Source organism: Enhydra lutris, unplaced genomic scaffold (assembly GCF_002288905.1).
Source record: "Enhydra lutris kenyoni isolate GAN:26980312 unplaced genomic scaffold, ASM228890v2 scaffoldscaffold37, whole genome shotgun sequence".
Lineage (NCBI taxonomy): Eukaryota > Metazoa > Chordata > Mammalia > Carnivora > Mustelidae > Enhydra > Enhydra lutris.
Window position 1 is genome coordinate 17044155 of NW_019154121.1, and position 20545 is coordinate 17064699.

The 20545-nt window shown below is 38.1% G+C and overlaps 1 protein-coding gene across 1 annotated transcript; it reads right to left on the reverse strand.

Annotated features, from left to right (window-relative positions):
- Window positions 1–8306: 8306 nt before the first annotated feature.
- Window positions 8307–20277, reverse strand: LOC111154472 (DNA damage induced apoptosis suppressor). The gene is made up of 4 exons (XM_022514083.1): window positions 20165–20277; window positions 13634–13795; window positions 12606–12723; window positions 8307–11096 (listed from the first exon to the last, which is right to left on the reverse strand). Exons 1-4 carry the CDS (start codon window positions 20275–20277, stop codon window positions 8595–8597), a joined length of 2895 nt encoding a protein of 964 aa, XP_022369791.1. The 3' UTR covers window positions 8307–8594.
- Window positions 20278–20545: the final 268 nt, after the last annotated feature.

Consider the following 20545-nt stretch of genomic DNA (forward strand, 5'->3'; position numbering starts at 1 on the left):
CACTATTATTTTAGTGGAGTGATGGGGATGAAAGAATGCTGTGCATGAGTTCAAGAGAAATAGAAGAGAGGAAAAGGACAGTGACTATGGAATAAACTTTTAAGGAGTTTTTGCTGATAAGAGGTGTTGAAGAATGTGAGGCCCAAAAATTTTATTTTTAAAGCAGGATGTATTAGTGCTGATGGAAATGATCATGGAATGATTCATGATATAGGAGAGTTAGACAGCACCTGGAGTGATGTCCCTGAGTGCACAAGGGGGAAGAACTGACTTTGAGTTATCACAAGACGCTTCATAAGAAAGAGCAGGAGGGAATGCAGGGTCTCTGGGCACCTAGGTGTATGAGTGAGACAGAATGTGAGATAACACGTAGAAGGCATACAAATGTTAGTTCTCTTCACTTGGGGCTTTTTTTTTTTTTTAAAGATTTATTTGACACAGAGAGAGAGAGTGCATACAACCAGAGGGAGTGAAAGAGGAAGAAGGAGACGCAGACTCTGCTGAGCAGGTAGCCCAATGCGGGCCCCTAATCCCAGGACCCTGGGATCATGACCTGAACTGAAGGCAGATACTTAACCAACTGAGCCCCCCAGGTACCCTTTTTTTTCTTTTTCTTTCTTTCTTTCTTTCTTTCTTTCTTTCTTTCTTTCTTTCTTTCTTTTTTTTCTTTTTTTCTTTCTTTCTTTCCTTTTTAAAGAGTTAATGCTAACAGCCTAGAGCCACAGACAGCTATTTTTACTAATTAATGGGTCACGGAGAACAGAATCGGGTAGCTTTAGAAAACTAGGAAAGTCAAAATGTAGGTGGAATACTCATTCAGGTGCCACCTTGGTTAGGATTACTTGGCTATATATAATTAAAATAAGAAAGAAAGAATAAAGAAGACAGGGTTTCCTTTTCTCATGTGAAAGGAGTCTAAAGATCAGCAGCCTGGGACTAGTACTGTGGTTTCATGGTGTTGTCAGTGGAGTATCTCTCAACTCTCGCCTCTAATTTTAAGACAACGTATAGTGCAAGATGGTTGCTAAAGCCTTCATCTTCATGTCCTTGTGCCAGCAATGAGAAAGAAGGAAGAAGGGCTTGATCTCTTCATTCCATGGAGACTTCTTGGAAGTTCCATGCAACACTTCTATTTATAGCTCTCTGTCCAGAACTTGGCCTACAAGGAAGGCTGAGACACAGTCTGTCAACAGAGCGTACTGCTCCCTTAGTAAAACATGGGTTTTATTACAAAGGAGCAAGCAGAGAACTGATATCGGGGTAGACCTGAGCACCTGTGGGAAGAGCATGGTTTTATAGATAAAACTCCTGTTTGAACTCTAGCTCTACCATATACTGATTATGACCTTGAACAAGTTGTTTTATCCCTGTGCCTCAGTTTTCTCTCCTCTAAAACTGAGCCAATACCACCCATTACATGCTATTATGAAGATTAAATGAATAATTCAAGTAATGTGCCATAGTGTTTGGTATATAATAAATGATACTACCACGAAATAAAAAGTTAGCCAACTAGCAGGCCTCTAAGAGATATAGTCTTAGTCTTTTCAGGCTACTTTAACAAAATACCACAGACTGAGTGGTGTATAAACATCAAGAATTAAAGATTTCATTTTTAAGTAATCTCTGCAGCTAACATGGGGCTCGAACCCACAACCCCAAGATCAAGAGTCATGTGATCTGGCAACCGAGCCAGCCAGGTGCCTCAACACCAGAAATTTATTTCTCACAGTTCTGGAGGCTGGGAAGTGCCTGTAGGTGCCTGGAGATACAATATCTGGTGAGGCTGTTTCCTGGTTCATAGACCGCTGTCTTTTTACTGCAGCATGACCGGAGTGAGGGAGCTCTCTCTGATCTCTTTTTTAAGATTACTAATTCCATTTATGAGGTCTCTACTCTCCTGACCTCATCACTTCCCCAAAGCCCCACTTCCAAATACCGTTACATTAGAGATTAGGTTTCAACATATGAATTGAGTATTAAGGACACCTGTTGTGATGAGCACTGGGAATTATATGCAACTAATGAATTGTTTAACACTACATCAAAAACTAATGCTGGCTAACAACATAATCAAAAAAATAAAAGTATCACATGAATTAAAAAAAAAAGAAACCTAATTCAATCTATAGCAGATATTGTAGAGTTCAGGTTGATTGGCTGCTATTACAGGTTTAAAGTTAGAGGAACTGGATCAACTTCAAGGAGAGTTGGAACACACTGTCAAAGGCATTTGTGTTTTTTTTTGTTTTTTTTTTTTTTTTTTTTTTTTTTTAAGATTTTATTTATTTATTTGTCAGAGAGAGAGAGGGAGAGAGAGCAAGCACAGGCAGACAGAATGGCAGGCAGAGGCAGAGGGAGAAGCAGGCTCCCCGATGAGCAAGGAGCCCGATGTGGGACTCAATCCCAGGACGCTGGGATCATGACCTGAGCTGAAGGCAGCTGCTTAACCAACTGAACCACCCAGGCGTCCCTCAAAGGCATTTGTTGAATCCAGTTAACTTTATCATATCTATTCAGTTTGTTCACATTAATATCTATTCAAATGCTTTCTTAATCTCTTCATCTGGTACCAGCCAAACTGCAAATCCTGATATATATAACCTGGTTAAGACCTGCAAAAATAGGACTATTTTGCCAAACACACATACCTCATATTTAGATCTCCAGAGTGGGAAAATGCTTCTCCAGCCATTCATTTTTGGATCTCTTTTCTAGCTATCTTGGATATCACTAAACTCAACCTAGTATGAGTGTGTGAAAATGGCTTTAGCAAGCAAGCAAATAAACACAAACTGAGTTTTCCACCAACAGAATTTCAACTAAAGAAATTCTGAGGGATAGATTTCAGACCAAAGAAGAGTGACAGTGCAAGATATAAGATAAAGAGCAAAGAGAAAGGTAAATATACAGGTAAACCCAAAAACAAAACACAAACAAAAAACTGTAGAAGTTAGTATCTGATAGAGTAAAAAATGAAGAATTCAAATTCATGAAAAATTTAAGAGAAGGGTAAATGGATTGAAAATGACTTAAGGTCTTTGGGAAAGGATTATAAGCACTGATTAGCTTTATACTTTGATATACTTTATACTTTGATAAACTAAGGGTGCATGGTATAATTCCTAGGGCAAAACCAGAAAGAAATAGCATTTAATTTCCAAACCTAGGGGAAAAATAGGAATGATAAAACAAAACAAAACAACAACAACAACAACAAAAACCCCACAACAATCAGAAAAGAAAGGAGAAGGAAACAATGAACCAGCACAGGAAGTATGAAAGAAGATAAACCCAAACATATTTTAGTTACATTGCTAATGGACTAAATGTTCAGTTAGACAAAGATTCTCAGATTGGACAACAGCACAAATCCAACCAAGAGTTTTATAGGAAACACACCTAAGACATAAAGATACTGAAAGATCAAAAAAGAAATGGAAAACAAAACAAACAAAACCCCCAACCTCTTGCAAATACTAACCAAAACAAAGCTAATGTAGTATAGTTATAACAAGTTACTAGCCCATAAAAGCATTCATGGTGGGGTGCCTGGCTGGCTGTCCAAAGAGCATGCAACTGGTGATCTTTGGGGCAGTGGGTTCAAGTCCCATGTTGGGTGTAGAGATTATTTATTTTATAGACTTTATTTATTTATTTGACAGAGACACAGTGAGAGAGGGAACACAAACAGGGGGAGTGGGAGAGGGAGAACCAAGCTTCCTGTCTGATGCAGGGCTCGATCCCTGCATCACCACCTGAGCCGAAGGCAGACGTCCAATGACTAAGCCACCCAGGTGCCCCTAAGGCTTACTTAAAAAAAAAAAAAAAAAAAAAAGCATTCATGATGATGAGATGAGCTTTTCAAGATGGACTTTTCAGTCTATCAATAAGATACAGAATTGAATTTGTGCCTAAAAATGCAGTCTCAAAAAGAAACAAAAACCAAAACCTGGCTAAAATGCAGAACACATTCACAATCATAGAGGGAGATTTAAAAATACCTCCTTTGGGGCACCTGAGTGGCTCAGAGGGTTAACCCTCTGCCTTCAGCTCAGGTCATGGTCTCAGCGTCCTGGGATTGAGCCCTGCATCAGGCTCTCTGCTCAGCCGGGAGCCTACTTCTCCCTCTCTCTCTGCCTACTTGTGATCTCTGTGTCAAATGAATAAAATCTTAAAAAAAATTAAAAATAAAAATACCTCCTTCAATAATTGATAGAATGGGGAAAAATCCGTGCAAATAATTTGAACATGATTAACATATCTAATATATAGACACAAAATACTGTGTCCAATCACTGCAGAATACATGTTCTTCTCAACCATATATGGAACCTTCACAAAAACTGACCATACATGAGACCACAAAACAACTCTTAACAAATTTCAAAGGACTGAAATAATATAGTGTAAGTCTTCTGACCACAATGTAATTTAGGTAGAAGTCATTCATAAAGAGATAACTAAAATAAAAGCCTTATGCTTAAAAACTAAGAAACACATTTGTAAATAACTCATAGGTCAAAGAAACCACATGGAAAGTATTAAACATTTTGAACTGAGTAACAAAAACACTAACATACAAGTGTGATCTCAGGAGAAAGTCTAGATAGACAGACTTCAGATTAAACACCCTATGGGTGATAACCGTAGGTAAGTGGATGAATTCAACCATAGAGTACATGCAGAAGTGCCAATAACAGAACACTAACAGGCACCATCTTTTAAAGTGTAGGCAAAAAGACTTTTTTAGGGGAGATGATCAGACAATATTTCTGAGACTCCAGTAAACAGGGATCCTACCCCAGCACCCATGCTTCAGGGTGATTGATGCTTTAGAGAGCATTCCTCAAGATTTTCTAAGTTCTCCATTTCTGGGACTAATAAGCAAGACACCCTGAGCCCAGATCTGGTCCCACATGAGATCTCGTTGCAGGAAGTACCTCTTAAAATTTTCTAAGTTTCACTTTGGTGCCTGGCATAGGTACCATTTCTCCCTTTGAGGTATGCTCCAATCCTCTAACTCAGGCTGGGTGTGCAGCACATGCCCAGAGGAGCTCTAGGTCTTATTATACCTATGGAACTGCCCTGGGTCTGAACAGAAGGCCATTCCTGCTGACTGAGCAGTATTTCTTTCCCATGACAGCATGTGACTGGGCTGCAAGAATGGTGCTTTGTTTAGGTGATTCCTATTGGGACAAATGAATTACAGGTTCTGGGCTACCAAATGTCACCACTGACCCTTGGGATTGAGAGGTTGTGTGTGTGTGTGTGTGTGTGTGTGTGTGTGTGTGTCTGTGTGTGCGCGCGCACGCGCGCGCGTTTGCCCCCATGCATGGGGTCTTACCTGTTTCAACTGGTGCTGTCTCTGGTCTGTAGACCCCAGGCTTGTGAGGCTGGTGGCAGTTGTTCTTTACCCTGTTTACCTCCTGCCACTGGCACTAGGGAGATCACCTTATCCCTTTGCAGGTTCTGCACCTTGTGCCAGGCCAGGCCCTTCTCACCCGAGGCCTTTTAAGACTGTTGCTCCACAATGCCAATCGTCCCTTCTAATCAGTGTCCTCTCTTGTTTCAGTTGGTAATGACACTATGCTCTCCAGGTCTGGACTTAAGCCATGCTGATGAAGGAATGGACGTTCCTTGCACAAATGAAACCACTCTTCTTGCTCTACCCCTGGGCCTCTTGCCTATTATTCCTGGATGTGATCAAGAGATCACAGCCTAGGAATGCGGTAATTACAGCCTTAAAAGTTCAAGAGAAGACATGGTTAGAATATGTATTTTATGTTTACATTATGGAAGTCCAAATGACAAATATGACCAGAAAATGAATTATTATTCATTTTCCTGCATATTCTGGGTGAGGTGTGTTATTTTTGGTAATCATCAATGAGGCACAGTAACGACCTCTGGTAGTCACTGGAAGCCAGTATTCAGTGACACAATGGATGCAACATCATGAGTAATGACGTAATCAGCATTAAATAGATGGTATTGGGGAACTATAGAGGCAAGACCCATATAGTTCAATACAAACACTTTCTCAAGGGTCATAGCATTGTGAATAACTGCACTACCATTCTTTTGTTGCAGTGGGATATGAAATTAGCCAGGAATGGCACACCTGGCAATAAAGAAGATGAAGAGATGGGGTCTATATACTACAAAGAATCTTCACATGCACTGACTGAGCAATAAACATATACTCTTTCTCTATCCATTATTCTAAATCTTTATTGACGAAACACTCTACTTACATGGGCCCTTGAATTCTGTAATCCATTTTAAAATCAAATTGTTATATAGACAAAGGCCTTGCAAAAAAATATCTGCCCTGTAGGCAGCCCTGAACAAAGAGGAGCAGAAACTAGGCAAAAGCAGAAACCATGGGAATAGTGACTTAGAAAAGGAAGAAGTGCAAAGAGATCAAATAACATAAGAAATGACAAATCCATTGGATTTCAGGGTTAGAAAACCATTGACACTATAGCCACTGGAGGTGGAAAGACAGATTGCAGCAGTGAATGGTGTGAAAGTTGACAGTGGCTATTTTTTAAAGGAGACTGGCTATGAACAAGAGTAACTATCAGGGATGTAGCAAGGAATATACAGAGTATCAAAAAGAATGAGTGCAACTGAATAAAAAAAAGTACTTTTACAATATGAGATCTGGTAGGCAACAAATGAATCAAACAATCTAATTTAGTATCACTTATAGACAGTGACCCTGCGTCCTAACATGGTTCAGTATGAAGAACACAACAACTCAGGGACAATCTCTGCCCAAACCCAGAAACTAATTAAGTCTTCAAGCTTTGCTTACAGGAAATACTGGAGGACAGAGAGTCAAGGTACTAATACTATAAAGAAGAAAACACACAAATCTAAGAAGTGGGACATGCTATAAAACAATGGTTTGATTTCTTCAAAAAAGTCAATATGGTGAAAAATAAAAGGTGAAGTTCTAGGAAAAAAAAAAACAAACCCTAGAAACATAATGAAACATCATGGATGAAACTTAAATCCTGGTTAAACATCATCAATTAGAAGACAATCTAGGGCAAGTAGAAAAATTTGAAAATGGGCTGAATATTAGGTGATACTGGATAATTACTGTTATTTTTCTTTGTTACGATAATGATACTGTAATTATGTGGAAGAAAAAGTCTTCTCTTCAAGGAAACTCAGGTTTAAGTATTTGGGAGTGAAATGTCTTATCTGTAGCTTATCTTCAAACAGTTCATCAAAAACAACTATATATCTATACTGATACAGTAAAAGCAAATACACACATACACAAAAGGCAAAATGTTAAAAATGATACAATCTAAGTTGTAGGTATAGATGTTGTATCATTCCACTATTCTTCCAACTTTTCTGTGTTTGTAAATTCTCAAAATAAAAAGTTGGAGAGGGGGAAGAGAGCCAAAAAGTCAGTACTAAGAAAGCAAAGATGGGTATAATAATCAATAGCTCAAAAAGAAAGATTAGCACTACACAGAAGGTGTGCATTACTTTCTGAGATTAAAGAAGCTGTGGATGAGTACAGACCAGTGGGTAGCTATGGGTGTGGGTAGCTGAGGGAATAACCAGTGATCTCAATCTTCTCCATGATGCATGAGGCAAGGAGAGTACTCTAGGTTGGAGGTATGAAGAGGGAAGATTTGGAATAGCTGCTGTGGCAAATGGCAAAAAGACATGTAAGATTTCATATTTTACATAGGTTAAAGATTTCACAGGGTATAGCTTAGATGCTGCCAAGGAGAGTCTAGAAACTACTCATTTTTGCTCCTCTAAGCCCTTCAAGCTTATCTCCTTTCACAGAACTTACCAGATGTTTACTAATTGTTTGTTTACACTAATAGACCATGAGTTTCTTGAAGGAATGGGCTTGACTCTCATTTTCGAGTTCCTAGCACCTAGCCCAGTGCCTGGTACGCAGTAACCATTCAATAAATATTTACCAAATAAAAAATGACTGTTTCACATTTAACTCTAAACAGTAAGTTTTTATTGATCCTATCCCCAACCCATATATGTTGCTTAGTTAATTGATTCTCTACCATGCTCCCATAGCAACATGTTTTAGTACCCATTAAAAACCTCTATCATTGCATTTACTGCATTGTACTGAAATTGTCTACGTCTGTCTTACCCAGGAGACTAAAATTTTTTGAGATTACTGGTCTCGTAGCTTGGTATCACAAACGCAGCACTGTAGTTGGCCCTAATACATAGCAGGCATTTTCTGAGCTGGGCAGAACAATTATGACTTTAAGTTTTGGTTTGCAAAAGCTTTATTTCTGAATGTACATGTGATCTTAACAAATACTTTTAACAAGCAAAATTAACAATATCACTAAAGGAAAATCAACAATAAGATAAAGTGCCAAAGTATTTGAACGAGTGTAGTCTGGATAAAACAGTGGGAAAAACAATGGTTTTACATTTTAAAAAGCACAAAAAAAAAACTATTTTCTATTTGCTTTTGTTTGAGTTTTCAAAATTCAAGACTGCTTTCCATACTACAGCAGGCAAAAATTTCCAAACAGACTTACCTTTAAAAGCTTAGCAGCTGGCTCCAGGTTGACTTTCTATGAAAATAATTCAGGAGACCAACTGTTTTTATTCTCAGGCACCGCAGGCGGACAATTTTCTGAAAATGGAAAGCAACGCTGGACTTCTGAACAAGAATCAAGTCCCAAAACTGACTCTTTGGAAAGCCAGCCTGAACTTGTTCTTCGTTTGACACATTTCAGTTTCTTTCTCAGTAATTCTTCTTGATCAGTAGAATCACAAGCAGCAGAGCATTTCCTTAGACCCACGGCTTGGAATTTAAGCATCTCTCTAGGAAATACTTTTTTTGTGGTAGGAGGGACCCATTCATTATCAGTTTCAGGACACTCAGCAATAGGACTATTGAAAACCTCTGGTTGTGTAATACCAGATTTAATAGGGCTTCTGAATTTCTGGCTGGGTGTCTTTACATTGTTTGGACACCTACAGGTGGCTTGGTGTGCATCATTTTCAGAGGAAATCCTTCTTTTTTTATAGTTAACATCAAGATCAGAATAAAAGACAAGTAAATTTTTGAAAGCTCCTTTTACCCCATGAGCTCTTGTTTGGTGGAATCCTGCGACTGGAGTTGACTGTGAACATGGAACAAAGTCTTGACTATCTCCAAAATCATATTCTGAATCTGCCCGAAAATGAGGTGGAGAAGAACACGTTCTTGGACACACAGAGGCAGATATGCTTTGCAAAGTTAACTTTTGTGAAAATTGGCTGGAATTCTCAGGAAGTGATCTCAGTGAGAAATCTGATTCTGTATGATGACTTTCTGCCAAAGACTTTCCCCACTGTAACAAAATGTCCTGTGACTTTTTAGTAATTTCTGTTGTAATGTCCATTTCTTTAGCACTATCATCAAAGAGATCAGCAGAAGCATTGTAGCTACTACCTTCATGACCAGTAGAATAGTTCTGTGTTATGTTATTGTTGATATGTCCACAAGGCATTTCTTTCAGTGTACTTGTACTTTTGGGACTACTGCAAAGTGCTTCTAAAGGATATGTAAGCTTTCTGCGGATTATAAAACTGTCGCCTTGGTTCTTTGGCCACCTATAATGTTTATTTTCTAAGTTGCAAAAGTCAGAAATATTACATCTCTTTGAACACAAAGTTACCAACTTTTCACTCATTTCTGAAAATGATTTTTCTCCACATCTTTTGATATATTTGCTACTGAGATAAGAATGGTCACTCTCTGAAGTACTGCACTGAAGTGAAATTTCAGCCCTATGTGGTGGAATTCTGGTAGACTTAAGAGTACCTGTTGTTTCTAAACCTTCTGAAGATGGAAACAGAGCTGACTGACAAGAATTTGGTGGAAAATATTCAGAAATATCACTTCCATTACTACTTATAGAGACAGCCTCTGCTGTGTTATTTGACTGTGACTCGTTCTGAACACTAGGACTTGGATTTGCTTCACGGTTGGAAAGGAAGTTATCTTTGCTGCAGCTTGCTTTGACGGTTGCTTGAGATGATCTTAAAGCTACAGGTGGTATATGGACGGTTCCAGTAGTTGTCTGGGAAGTCACAGATAACCTGCTGTGGTCTGCATGTAATCTATCGATGTCATTATCTAGAAGACATTTCCTACTACTGGCATCTGTCTGGGTTATAGCAATTTCACTTTCAATAACTGCCAGAAACTCATTCAGGCTTTCAGAGAATGGCAGATCATCCCAAATCTCAGCGTCAGAGTCCTGGGAACCACCAGTTACCTCTTCAAGTCTGAGTGATGAAGGTGGACAACATGTAGATCTCTCCTGAAGGCTACTGGGGTTATCTAAATCATGATACTGGTGACATGTGGGCTCACGTGGGGAATAGCTATTTTTAATTTCCACTGCACTGTGGAAGGATTTTTTATTACCTGACTCAAGGAGCTCTTGCATTTTCAAAGGGAAAAAATTAGGGTGAGTAACTCTGATTTCATGACTGCTATGGACTGCGGTGGGCTGATAAGCTTGTAAGCCAAGCTCTTCATCCAACTTCTGTGCTGTACTCTTTTTATCCACGTATGAAACAAGGCTCCAAGAACCCTGAAAGGCATCATGGCAGCTATTATTGGAAGCAGTGGCCTCTGTAAAAGAGATGTACTTTCTGTTCTGGTGAAGAGTACCAATGGCCTTGCTTTGTTCTGAAGCTGAAAAATCATCATTTGTTAGGTGTGAAAGAGTGGAAGTGAGTTCAAGTGATGCCTGCCAGAATCTTGAAAAATTACCTCTGCTATGGGACTCGAAAAAACAAGAACTGCTGTCAGGGTCAGAGATGTTGCTGAGATCACTATTCGTGTGTTCTGAAGCAAGTAAGTGGCTACTTGATGCCTGGGTGCCACCATCAAGTTTCCTGAAATCAGAAATCTGCAAAAGCTGATGGAAGTAGTCAATGACAGTGAAGCTGGCAACACCTGGGTCTGGTAGAACAATCTGGCAAGCTACTAATGCTTTAACTTCTCTCCTGTGGTTAGAGCATTGCTTTAAGAAGTTATTAGAATCTGAACCTTGTCCATCTCGGTTTCCAAAATTCTGTGAAAGTAGTAAATGAATTTAAATGAGAACAAAAATCTCTTCTTTTGTCTCAAAAGTGAAACAGAGACTTAACAGATTAAAATAGACACAGTTATAACTTCTACCCCATAATTTCAATTCCTATAGTGCTTTAGGCAGAGTAGCATAAAGTAATAGAAATAAACCTTGGAGTAAAGAGACTGGTTCTAACATTTACTACTGTTGGGGCTTTGGACAATTATTTAACTTCTCTGAACGTTAGTTCTCTCATGTATAAAATAAGGATAAATATGCAGGACTATTATATTATCAGTAACACAAGGAAAATTGCAGTGCCAAGCAAACAGTAGTTGCTCAATAGTACCTACTATTATATTTCTCATTCGACTCCAGAAACTTTAAATGTTTAGGGAAAAGTTCTCACTCATTAAAAAGAAGAAAAGAGGGGCACCTGGGTGGCTCAGTGGGTTAAAGCCTCTGCCTTCAGCTCAGGTCATGATCCCAGGGTCCTGGGATCGAGCCCCACATCGGGCTCTCTGCTGAGCAGGGAGCCTGCTTCCCGCCCCCCCCCCCCCCCTCCTTTTGATATCTCTCTGTGAAAAATAAAAATAAAATCTTTAAAAAAAAAAAAAAAAGAAGAAGAAAAGAGGGGTGCCTGGGTGGCTCAGTGGGTTAAAGCCTCTGCCTTCGGCTCAGGTTGTGATCCCAGGGTCCTGGGATCAAGCCCTGCAGCAGCATCGGGCTCTCTGCTCAGCAGGGAGCCTGCTTCCCTTCCTCTCTCTGCCTGCCTCTCTGCCTACCTGTGATCTCTGTCTGTCAAATAAATAAATAAAATCTTAAAAAAAAAAAAAGAAGAAAAGAACAAAAACCATCTAAGATTTTAACAACAACAAAAAGCTCAATGGCTCCTGATTTCACTGTTACTTTGATTTTTTCTTAATGTTTAGCTGTGGAATGCTCTATTCCCCCTTTTGAAACCTGGATTCAAGTGTGGGCAAAATTTCTATTTGTTCCCTTTAGCATAGATGAGACAGAAAACAATTATTCCTACAGAGTCAGTATATTCTTATAACTTCTACAATCACTTTTGTAATTATTTAAGACCATTTTTCCCACCTATTCTTAGAGTAACAAATATTCAGAAACTTTCTTTTCCATGTTAGTTCTCTCTTCCTTTTACAGATGATAGAATCAAACCAATAAAGAGTTAAGTTTTGCTACAGAATTTAAACAAATTTTGGAGAGTGAAATAAACACCAAATATCAACACAAAATATCTAACTATTCTGACTTTAAAATTAATTTACATTTTTAAAGCTATGAAAGCATCTGAACTGGCCTCTTCTGACTTGAAAGAGGAAGCTGTCACACATGGTGTTTTAACGCGGTTAGCCAATTTTTACAATTTAAAGTGCTTCTACAGACTCTTACATGTATGACTCCTAAAGACTATTCAGAAAATTAAAATTATTTTATTACAATGAAAATGTTTAACAGAATACTAAAAAGAAAGCTAGTCTCAATTACCGTCACTCCAAAAATAAAGCTTTGTCCAACAAAGTAAATTTCAACTGCTTTAGTTAATAGGTTCCGAATTGCATCATTGTCCAGTGTTTCTGAAATTTCATTAGGATCCTGAATGTACCTTGATTGGAAAGAAAATGAAAATGTGAAGACAAAAGCTTTGAACTTTTAACTTGCCATAAAAAAAATAGTTAGTTTGAAAATGCAGCATAAACCTTGTGAGTGACATATAGAAAAAAAAAAAAAAGAAGATTTTAAAAGGTAGGCATTTTGCTCCCTCTAGTTTCCCATTGCTTAGAAAGTAAAAAATGATCAAGCGTGTATAAAGTGGATCCCTTCCTAGGAATCAAGCCCAGCATTTATTTGAAAAGCAGCAGTAGGAGTAGTAGTGGGATCTCTAGCCCTCAAAGCAGAGGGAAGTCTTTCTTCTTTTGATAATCCAGTTTGTTCTCAACTACAAGGAAATGGACAGGATTATCTTCTGGCAAGTAACAGAGTATTCTCGAGAGTAGGAGATGGAAGGGAAGAAAAAGCTTTAATCACTTATATCATTCTTACATCTCAGGACACCTCAATAGGTCAAACTATGCAGATGATGTTGCAGTGCAAGTGAAAGAAATGACAAATTTTCAACCTCTGGTATGCAAATATTCCCTCAACGGCTTCTTCCATTTTAAGGGACTTTAGCCACTTGAATACTAACCTCAGTCTGGATAATCCTTTAGTTTGAAACAATTTTACTTTCTTATCTTATATTCCTCTAATATGGATTAGAGTATTGTAAACTAATATTTTTACAACAGCTAAATTTCCCTGAAAAAAAAAGAGCCTAGCTTAACATTGTCATAATATGTAATGAGGAAATAAATACCTTTCTATTTATTTGATCACCTTTTAAAGGAACTGATAATCTGAGGTCAAGTGATTATCTTTCAACTAAATGCGTATTACCTTAAAAACATGTATCTTCAAATTCTACTGATACGCTAAAAGAGTAGCTAAGGAAAAAAAAATACTTTAAATAGTCTTACCTGTGCAAACCAGTGGCTGTAAGACCAAAAAATGCATCTAAGCAGCTTCCAAATACAGTAATGCCAAATAATTTGTTAGATTCTGCAACTTTTAAGGAAAGTTTGTATCTATAATTGGTATTTTCAGCTTTACCAGTAGAGCCACATTTTGGACAATGAGACCTGGGAGAGTGGAGGAAAAAAAAAAAGTACAGATGTTCACTATTTTTTTTTTTAAACCATGGAAAACAAATCTGGAAAAGTAAAGATTACAAATAATGTTTTGTGTACAAATGTACTTATATAACTCATATTCTTAAATGATTTCAGACCAGGATCTTTTCAATTTCTCTATTCATGAGAACTACTTTTCCTGACTTAAATTAAGTAGCACCAAATTGATAGAAAACTGAAGGAGTGCCTGGCTGGCTCAGTTGGTAGAGCATGCAACTCTAGATCTCAGGGTAGTGAGTTTGAGCCCCACAATGGGCGTGGAACTTACTTAAAAAAAGGAAAAATAAAACCTGTGTGCATGAGAGAAGGAGAGACAGAAAAGAAGAGGGAGAGGGAGGGAGAAAAAGAGAGAGGGTAAGGAAAGGAAAGGGGAGGTAGAAAGATATTCTTATTAGGTAGCTAAATTACCATTAACAAATTGAGGCATATTATGGAATTGGGGGGGGCAAAGTAAACAACGAAATGAGGACCACACCAACATAAGACCTGATGTTTAATGTCTATCTTTTAAGAGAATAATATCTGTTAAGAGAATGATGAATAATCTTGAAACATTTAATAAATATTGATATACAAAGTACCTAGTTTTCTTTTTCTCACCAATATAAGAACAACCTGTACTTTCTTTTACTCTTTGGAATATGCTGAGAATTTATTAGGTTACCAAAATTAGGTGTGAAACATTTTTAAAGTTGTTTTTAAGGCAATATATAACTATGGCCAAAGGCTTTCTTGGCAAAAACTACTGTGGTTAATTGTAACTCTACTGTTATGTACTAGTGGTCTGGTCTTGGGATAGTTACAAATTACTTAAACCTTGATTTTCTAATCTGTAAAAACAAAACAGGATTGAAGAATAAAATGTGACAAAGTGTAAGAAAGAAAATAAATAGGGGCACCTGGGTAGCTCAGTCAAGCGAGCACAGGACTCTTGATTTCAGCTCAGGTTATGATCTCTGGGTAGTGAGATCCAGCCCCAGGTCAGGCTCCGGGCTCAGCACAGCAGAGTAACTATTTGAGATTTTCTCTTTCCCTCTCCCTTTATCCCTCCCATCACTTGTGTGCACATGCTTGGTGCATGCTCTCTCTCTCTTCTCCAATAAACTCTTAAAAAAAAAAAAAAAAAAAAGTAAGGAAAGGATGTAGTGCAGATCTTGCCAAATTAATGTTGTCAGTCTGCTTCGTCCCCATAATTATACTAAATACTGTGATGATTACTGTCATTTCTAGTGTTTCTCTCCTTTCTAGTTTTCTGCAATGTCTTTAACTCTGATAGCCACTTTCATGTTCTTAATTTAGCAAACTGACCTCTTAATACATCTTATGGTAATGGTTAATCCTAGAATTTTATTCTTCCTTCATGACCCTAATGATCTGGCTTAAAAATGAAAGGCAAAATGCAAATAGAAAATAATGTTAGAGATAGTTGTATAATTTTGGTTACTGCCAGAAAGCCACCAGGGGGAGCCTAAAATCCATAGCTCACAAGGTGACTATTTTGAACAAAGGTTAATCCTTTGTTTAAATTACTGATTCACCATCACTAGATCTGTGCTAATTATTTTTTTGCTTTTGCTACACTGAAAATGGCTGCATGCCAATCCATTCATCTATCCTTACTCTTACATATTAATAATACATTCAGGTCTAATGTTAACCTCTCGGCAAATCTTGGAAAAATATGCATCAGCATTTTTGCAGTTTACAAATATTTTTAAGCAGCCCAGGAATTTCTATGCATATTGAAGTTTAAAAACCTCTAATCTATTAGTCATACTGACATTTATTTTAATCCAGCTTTATTCCTCTTGGATTATACATATTTATTATGTTAAATATTATAATGATAATATAAATATATTAAAGTGTATATAATTTAGTGTGTATATGCATTAATACTAAAAACCTAGTTTTTGTTAGACTATCATTGGTCTTCTGCTTGCAAAACAGTTCATCATTAGCCTTACAGTTCTTACAGTTATCATAAGACATCACTGAAGGAAAAACTACAGGCTAGGAATTGAAATCCTTAGATTTGGGTCATAAAATTCACCTCAATTGCTCCATTTGTAAATACCTTGTTTATTTTGTTAAAATAAAGATTCTGATTCATTAGGTTTGGGACAAGACCCAAGATTCTGCTTTTCAAATAAGCTTCCAGATGAGCTGATACAGCTGTTTTCAGACCACCTTTTGAGAAGCAAGGGTAGAGACAACACATTCAAAACAGTCCCCTCATTTAACTTCTAGAGGCACATTTTCCAAAAACATCATTTGTTAATGGAACAGCAGTCTTCAAATTTTTTGGTCTCAGGGAGGGGCAGGGAGCCCGGGACTCCAGGATCATGACCTGAGCCGAAGGCAGTCACTTAACCAACTGAGCCACCCAGGTACCCAGGCCCCTTTATATTCTTAAAAACTGAGAATGTCAGAGAACTTCTATGTGTCTAATATCTACCCATATTTTTAACTGAATATGAGATATTAATGAAAATAAGAAATTAAAATTGGGAAATCTAAAAAAATATTTATTAATCTACTCAAATAATAGATCCATTGCGTGGTTAACAACAACAAAAAAATAATCTTTATGAAAAATAACTGTGTTCCAAAATAAAAAAATTAGCATTAAGAGAAGGGCATTGTTTTATAGTTTGTAAATTTCTTTAAAGTCTGACTTAATAACTACTGCTGGATCCTCATATTTCCTTCTTTGCTCAATCTGTTGTATACCTAAATAGTTCAGTCAGAACTCCCTTACCCAGGGCTTCTTAAGCTCTGGGAAAGAGGGGGCAGTGATGGCATTCTGGATACAAATTCCACTGTTAATCTGAAGGTAATATAGTGATTAGGTAATGCAAACAGCAGCCAAATGTTTAGGGTTGAATATGTTTCTGCCACTAACTAGCTAGCTGTGTGATTTAGGGCATGTTACTTAACTTTTCTAAGCTTTAATATTCTCCTTTGAAGGCTGACATTAATAGCATCACTCACAGGGCTGTTGTATTAAAAGATAAGCTTATAAAGCTCCCAGCATAGTGCTTAGCAAATGGTCAACATTCATTAATGTTATCTATTGTTATTACCAGACCAAAGAGGCAATAATGGCAATATTGTTCAACGTATATTTTTGTTGCAGGTTATCTTGATAAGAAATAACTTGGTAAAAAGCGAACAAAACAATTTAAAAAATATTTCACATGTATTGACTACTGATTATATATCACACAATGTTCTAAGCATTTTGTGTATATTAACTCAAGGTCTTATAAAAACCCTATGACACAAATATAACCCTCCCCATTTTGAAAGCCCAGATAATTCAAGTGACAGGGTTGGGAGTCTGGCTCCAGAGAATTATGCTTTTTAATCATCATGATATATTACAATAAGTATACTTTTTAAAATAATCTTTTTAAGGTTTTATTTATTCACGTGACAGAGAGGGAGAGTACAAAGCAGGGAGAGCAGCAGGCAGAGTGGGAGGGAAAAGCAAGCTCTCTGCTGAGCCAGGAGCCAGATGTGGGACTCAATCAGGATCCCTACCTGAGCCAAAAGCAGCCGTTTAACATAACAAACTGAGCCACCCAGGCATCCCTGCAGTAAGTATACTTATAAACACTATCATAATGTCATTTATTCATTCACTTAACAAGTTTTTCTTTTTTTTTTTAAATTATTTATTTATTTATTTGACAAAGAGAGAGAGATCACAAGTAGGCAGAGGCGGGAGAGTGGGGGTGGTGTAGCAGGCTCCCTCTGCTGAGCAGAGAGTCTGATGCGGGGCTCGATCCCAGGACCCTGAGACCATGACCTGAGCCGAAGGCAGAGGTTTAACCCACTGAGGCACCCAGGCGCCCCTTCTGTGTATTTTCTATGAACTAGACCTTTGCGCTGGATGTTAAGGATTTAATGATGACTAACACAAACAGGGTGTTTCTGAGTTTACAAATGAATGCTTGAGAGAATGGCTCAATAAAAGAACAGCGATAACTACTAGAAGGATCTCTTCTCTTAGTCTACATAGGGGCTGGAATTGCTAATCCTTCCCCATTAAATGCTAACTTGACTATTTAAGAATATTGCTGGCACAGTATTTTTACTTACTTACTACCAAATACTTACTATATATTCTCTCCTCTAGGCAGAAAGAAAAGTATTCTTTAAAAAAAAAAAAAAAAATTATTTATGCAAGTTGAGGGGAGGGGCAGAGGGAGAGGGAGATTGTCAAGCAGACTGCCTGCATGACCTGAGCTGAAACCAAGAGTTGGACCCTTAACCTACTGAGCCACTGAGGTGCCCCAAGTATTCTTTTTATTTATTTATTTATTTATTTATTTGAGAGAGAGAGAGGGAGAAAGAGAGCACACACGTGAGCACAAGCAGGGGGAGAGGCAGAGGGACAAGCAAAATCCCTGTTGAGCATGGAGCTCACTACAGGGCTCCATCCCAGGACTATGAGATCATGACTTGAATGGAAGGCAGTTGCTTACGTGACTGAGCCACCCAGCCCCAGAAAGAAAGTATTCTTAAGGAACTCCAACCCTAATCCTGACTTATACTTTAAAAATCAAAGAACCTTAGACTTTCAGGTATAATTGGCCTGCATCTCAGGACCACAGTGTTGTGTGTCAAGCTGTTGAAAGGTACAGAGATTTCTCTAATAGTCCCTTTTCTGAAGGAATTTATTTATTAAAAAAAAAATAATCTGGGTATAAAGTGAAAATAAACAAATAATAAACAAACAAACAAATAAACCCTACACCATTCCAGGGATATCCCAGAAGTGGACTAAGTTTTTGCATCAGGATTGGATTTATTCTGGAGAAGGTATTTGTCTTCTCTAAAGCAGGTACTTAGCAAAGGCTTGGAGGTAACCTGAACACCCCCACCACCGCCCCACCCTAGATGATTACCAGACAATTCTATTCTGGATTTAAAGAACCAACCCAAGAGAATCTGTCCTGGTATATGGTGATTTTTTTTTAAATAATTTATAACTTTAATATAATCTAGTTCTACAACTTACTAAACAAAAGTACAGTTCTGTCTGGAGGTGTTTTCACCTTCAGCACATTGGGTAGGTTCTTCTCTGGAATGAATTTTCTGATGTCTAAGGATCGCTGAACTCCATCTGTAGGCTTTCCCACAGTCGTTACATATAAAAGGTTTCTCTCCACTGTGCATTCTCAGATGCTGACCTAGATATGAACTCTGACTGAGTCTTCCCAGTGTCATTATACTCAGAGGGCTTCTCTTCTCAATGAATCCTCTGATGCTGAATAAGATGAGCACTCCACCTGAAGGACTTCCTATACTCATGACATTTGTAGGGTTTTTCTCAACTGTATGAATACTCTGATGCTCAACAAGGTCTCAGCTCTGGTTAAAGGTTTCCCCACAGTTGCTACACTTAAAGTGTTTTTTTCTAGAATGAATTCTCTGGTGGATTATAAGGCATGAATTATAAATGGAGACTTCACCACATTCACTATATTTATGGTCTTCCTTCCCTGCGGGAGTTTTCTTATGGGTGTCAATCACCTGCCTGAAATGTTTCCACTGGGCAGGGGACTGACTCAGTCTCTCCAATTTGGGATTTCTCTGTTGCTGCTCTAAAGTGCCCTCAACTTCAGAGGTAGCTTCAAATGTAGAGGTGCTGGTGGTGAGTTTTTCTGAGAACACCTGTGATTCCACTTCAGTAATGAGTGGTTTTAACAGTGATCCTTTGTCCCTAGACTCTGGGTTATCTTCACTCTCTGGGAAAGGCTGGGTCTCCTGAGGTACACACTTGAGCTGGGCTTCCATGCTTGGTGCCTCTTCTGCGCATGGTTCTTTCTGTGCAGGTCCATGAGCCAGGCCTGGGACCTGGAGGTGATCAGATACCACTAGGTCTGTGTGGAACCACAACTTACAAGGAGACTTAGAGACTCCTTTCAGAGTTAGCACAAGATGAAGGAAGAATAGCTAGAGTCTTGTTCAGGGCTTGAGGGTAGAAAAGACAGAGACAGAAACATCTACTAACCGCTCTACCTTGCCTCAGAGAGATTTGAATGTGGCAACTCTCCCTACTGCTGTCCCTCTGTCCAGCCTGAAGGCTAATGCTCTGGCTCCCACAACAGATCACGTGTCCCCTTCACATCTGTAGTCCTGGCTCAACAAGTCCTTTCCCTAAACACTAAAGCACAGTTAGTCTCCTTTCCATTCTTGGGATGATGTATGGTATGGTGAATTTAATCCTTATTTGCTGTTGAGCTATAGGAAATCTACAGTGTACACACGTATTTCCTCTCTTATGCTTACAGACTTTGCTTTTACCTTTTGGAGACCAGGATTATCCGAGAGAAGCACTTCTGACATGAAGGATATGTAAAACTGGAATTCTGGAGAGCAAGAACTGAGGCCAAAAGAAATTTTCTTCCTCTATTCATATGTTCTCACTGCAGCCTGCAAAACAAAATAGCCATAGGATGAATGGAAAACCTTTCATTGTATGTACATAATTCACTTCTTACGAAAACAACTTAGCCTCCACTGTAAAGCATTCAAATAGGTGTCTTTTGTGGTATGTGTCAAGATATTGAAAAACTCATTTTATTTTTCTGCCTAATTAAAAGTGTTAGTAGCAAGAAAATATGATTTAAAATAGAGTAGCTCAAACAAATTTTCTGTTTTTAAATAAATGCTGCATCCCTGTAA

Coding starts and splice junctions, on each gene's coding strand:
- LOC111154472 (XM_022514083.1), bottom strand. CDS start 20,277: ATGAATAGAGGAAGAAAATTTCTTTTGGCCTCAGTTCTTGCTCTCCAG. Junction 12,724..13,633: donor ACAGCCACTGGTTTGCACAG/GTAAGACTATTT, acceptor TTTCCAATCAAG/GTACATTCAGGATCCTAATG. Junction 11,097..12,605: donor GCTTTATTTTTGGAGTGACG/GTAATTGAGACT, acceptor CTACTTTCACAG/AATTTTGGAAACCGAGATGG.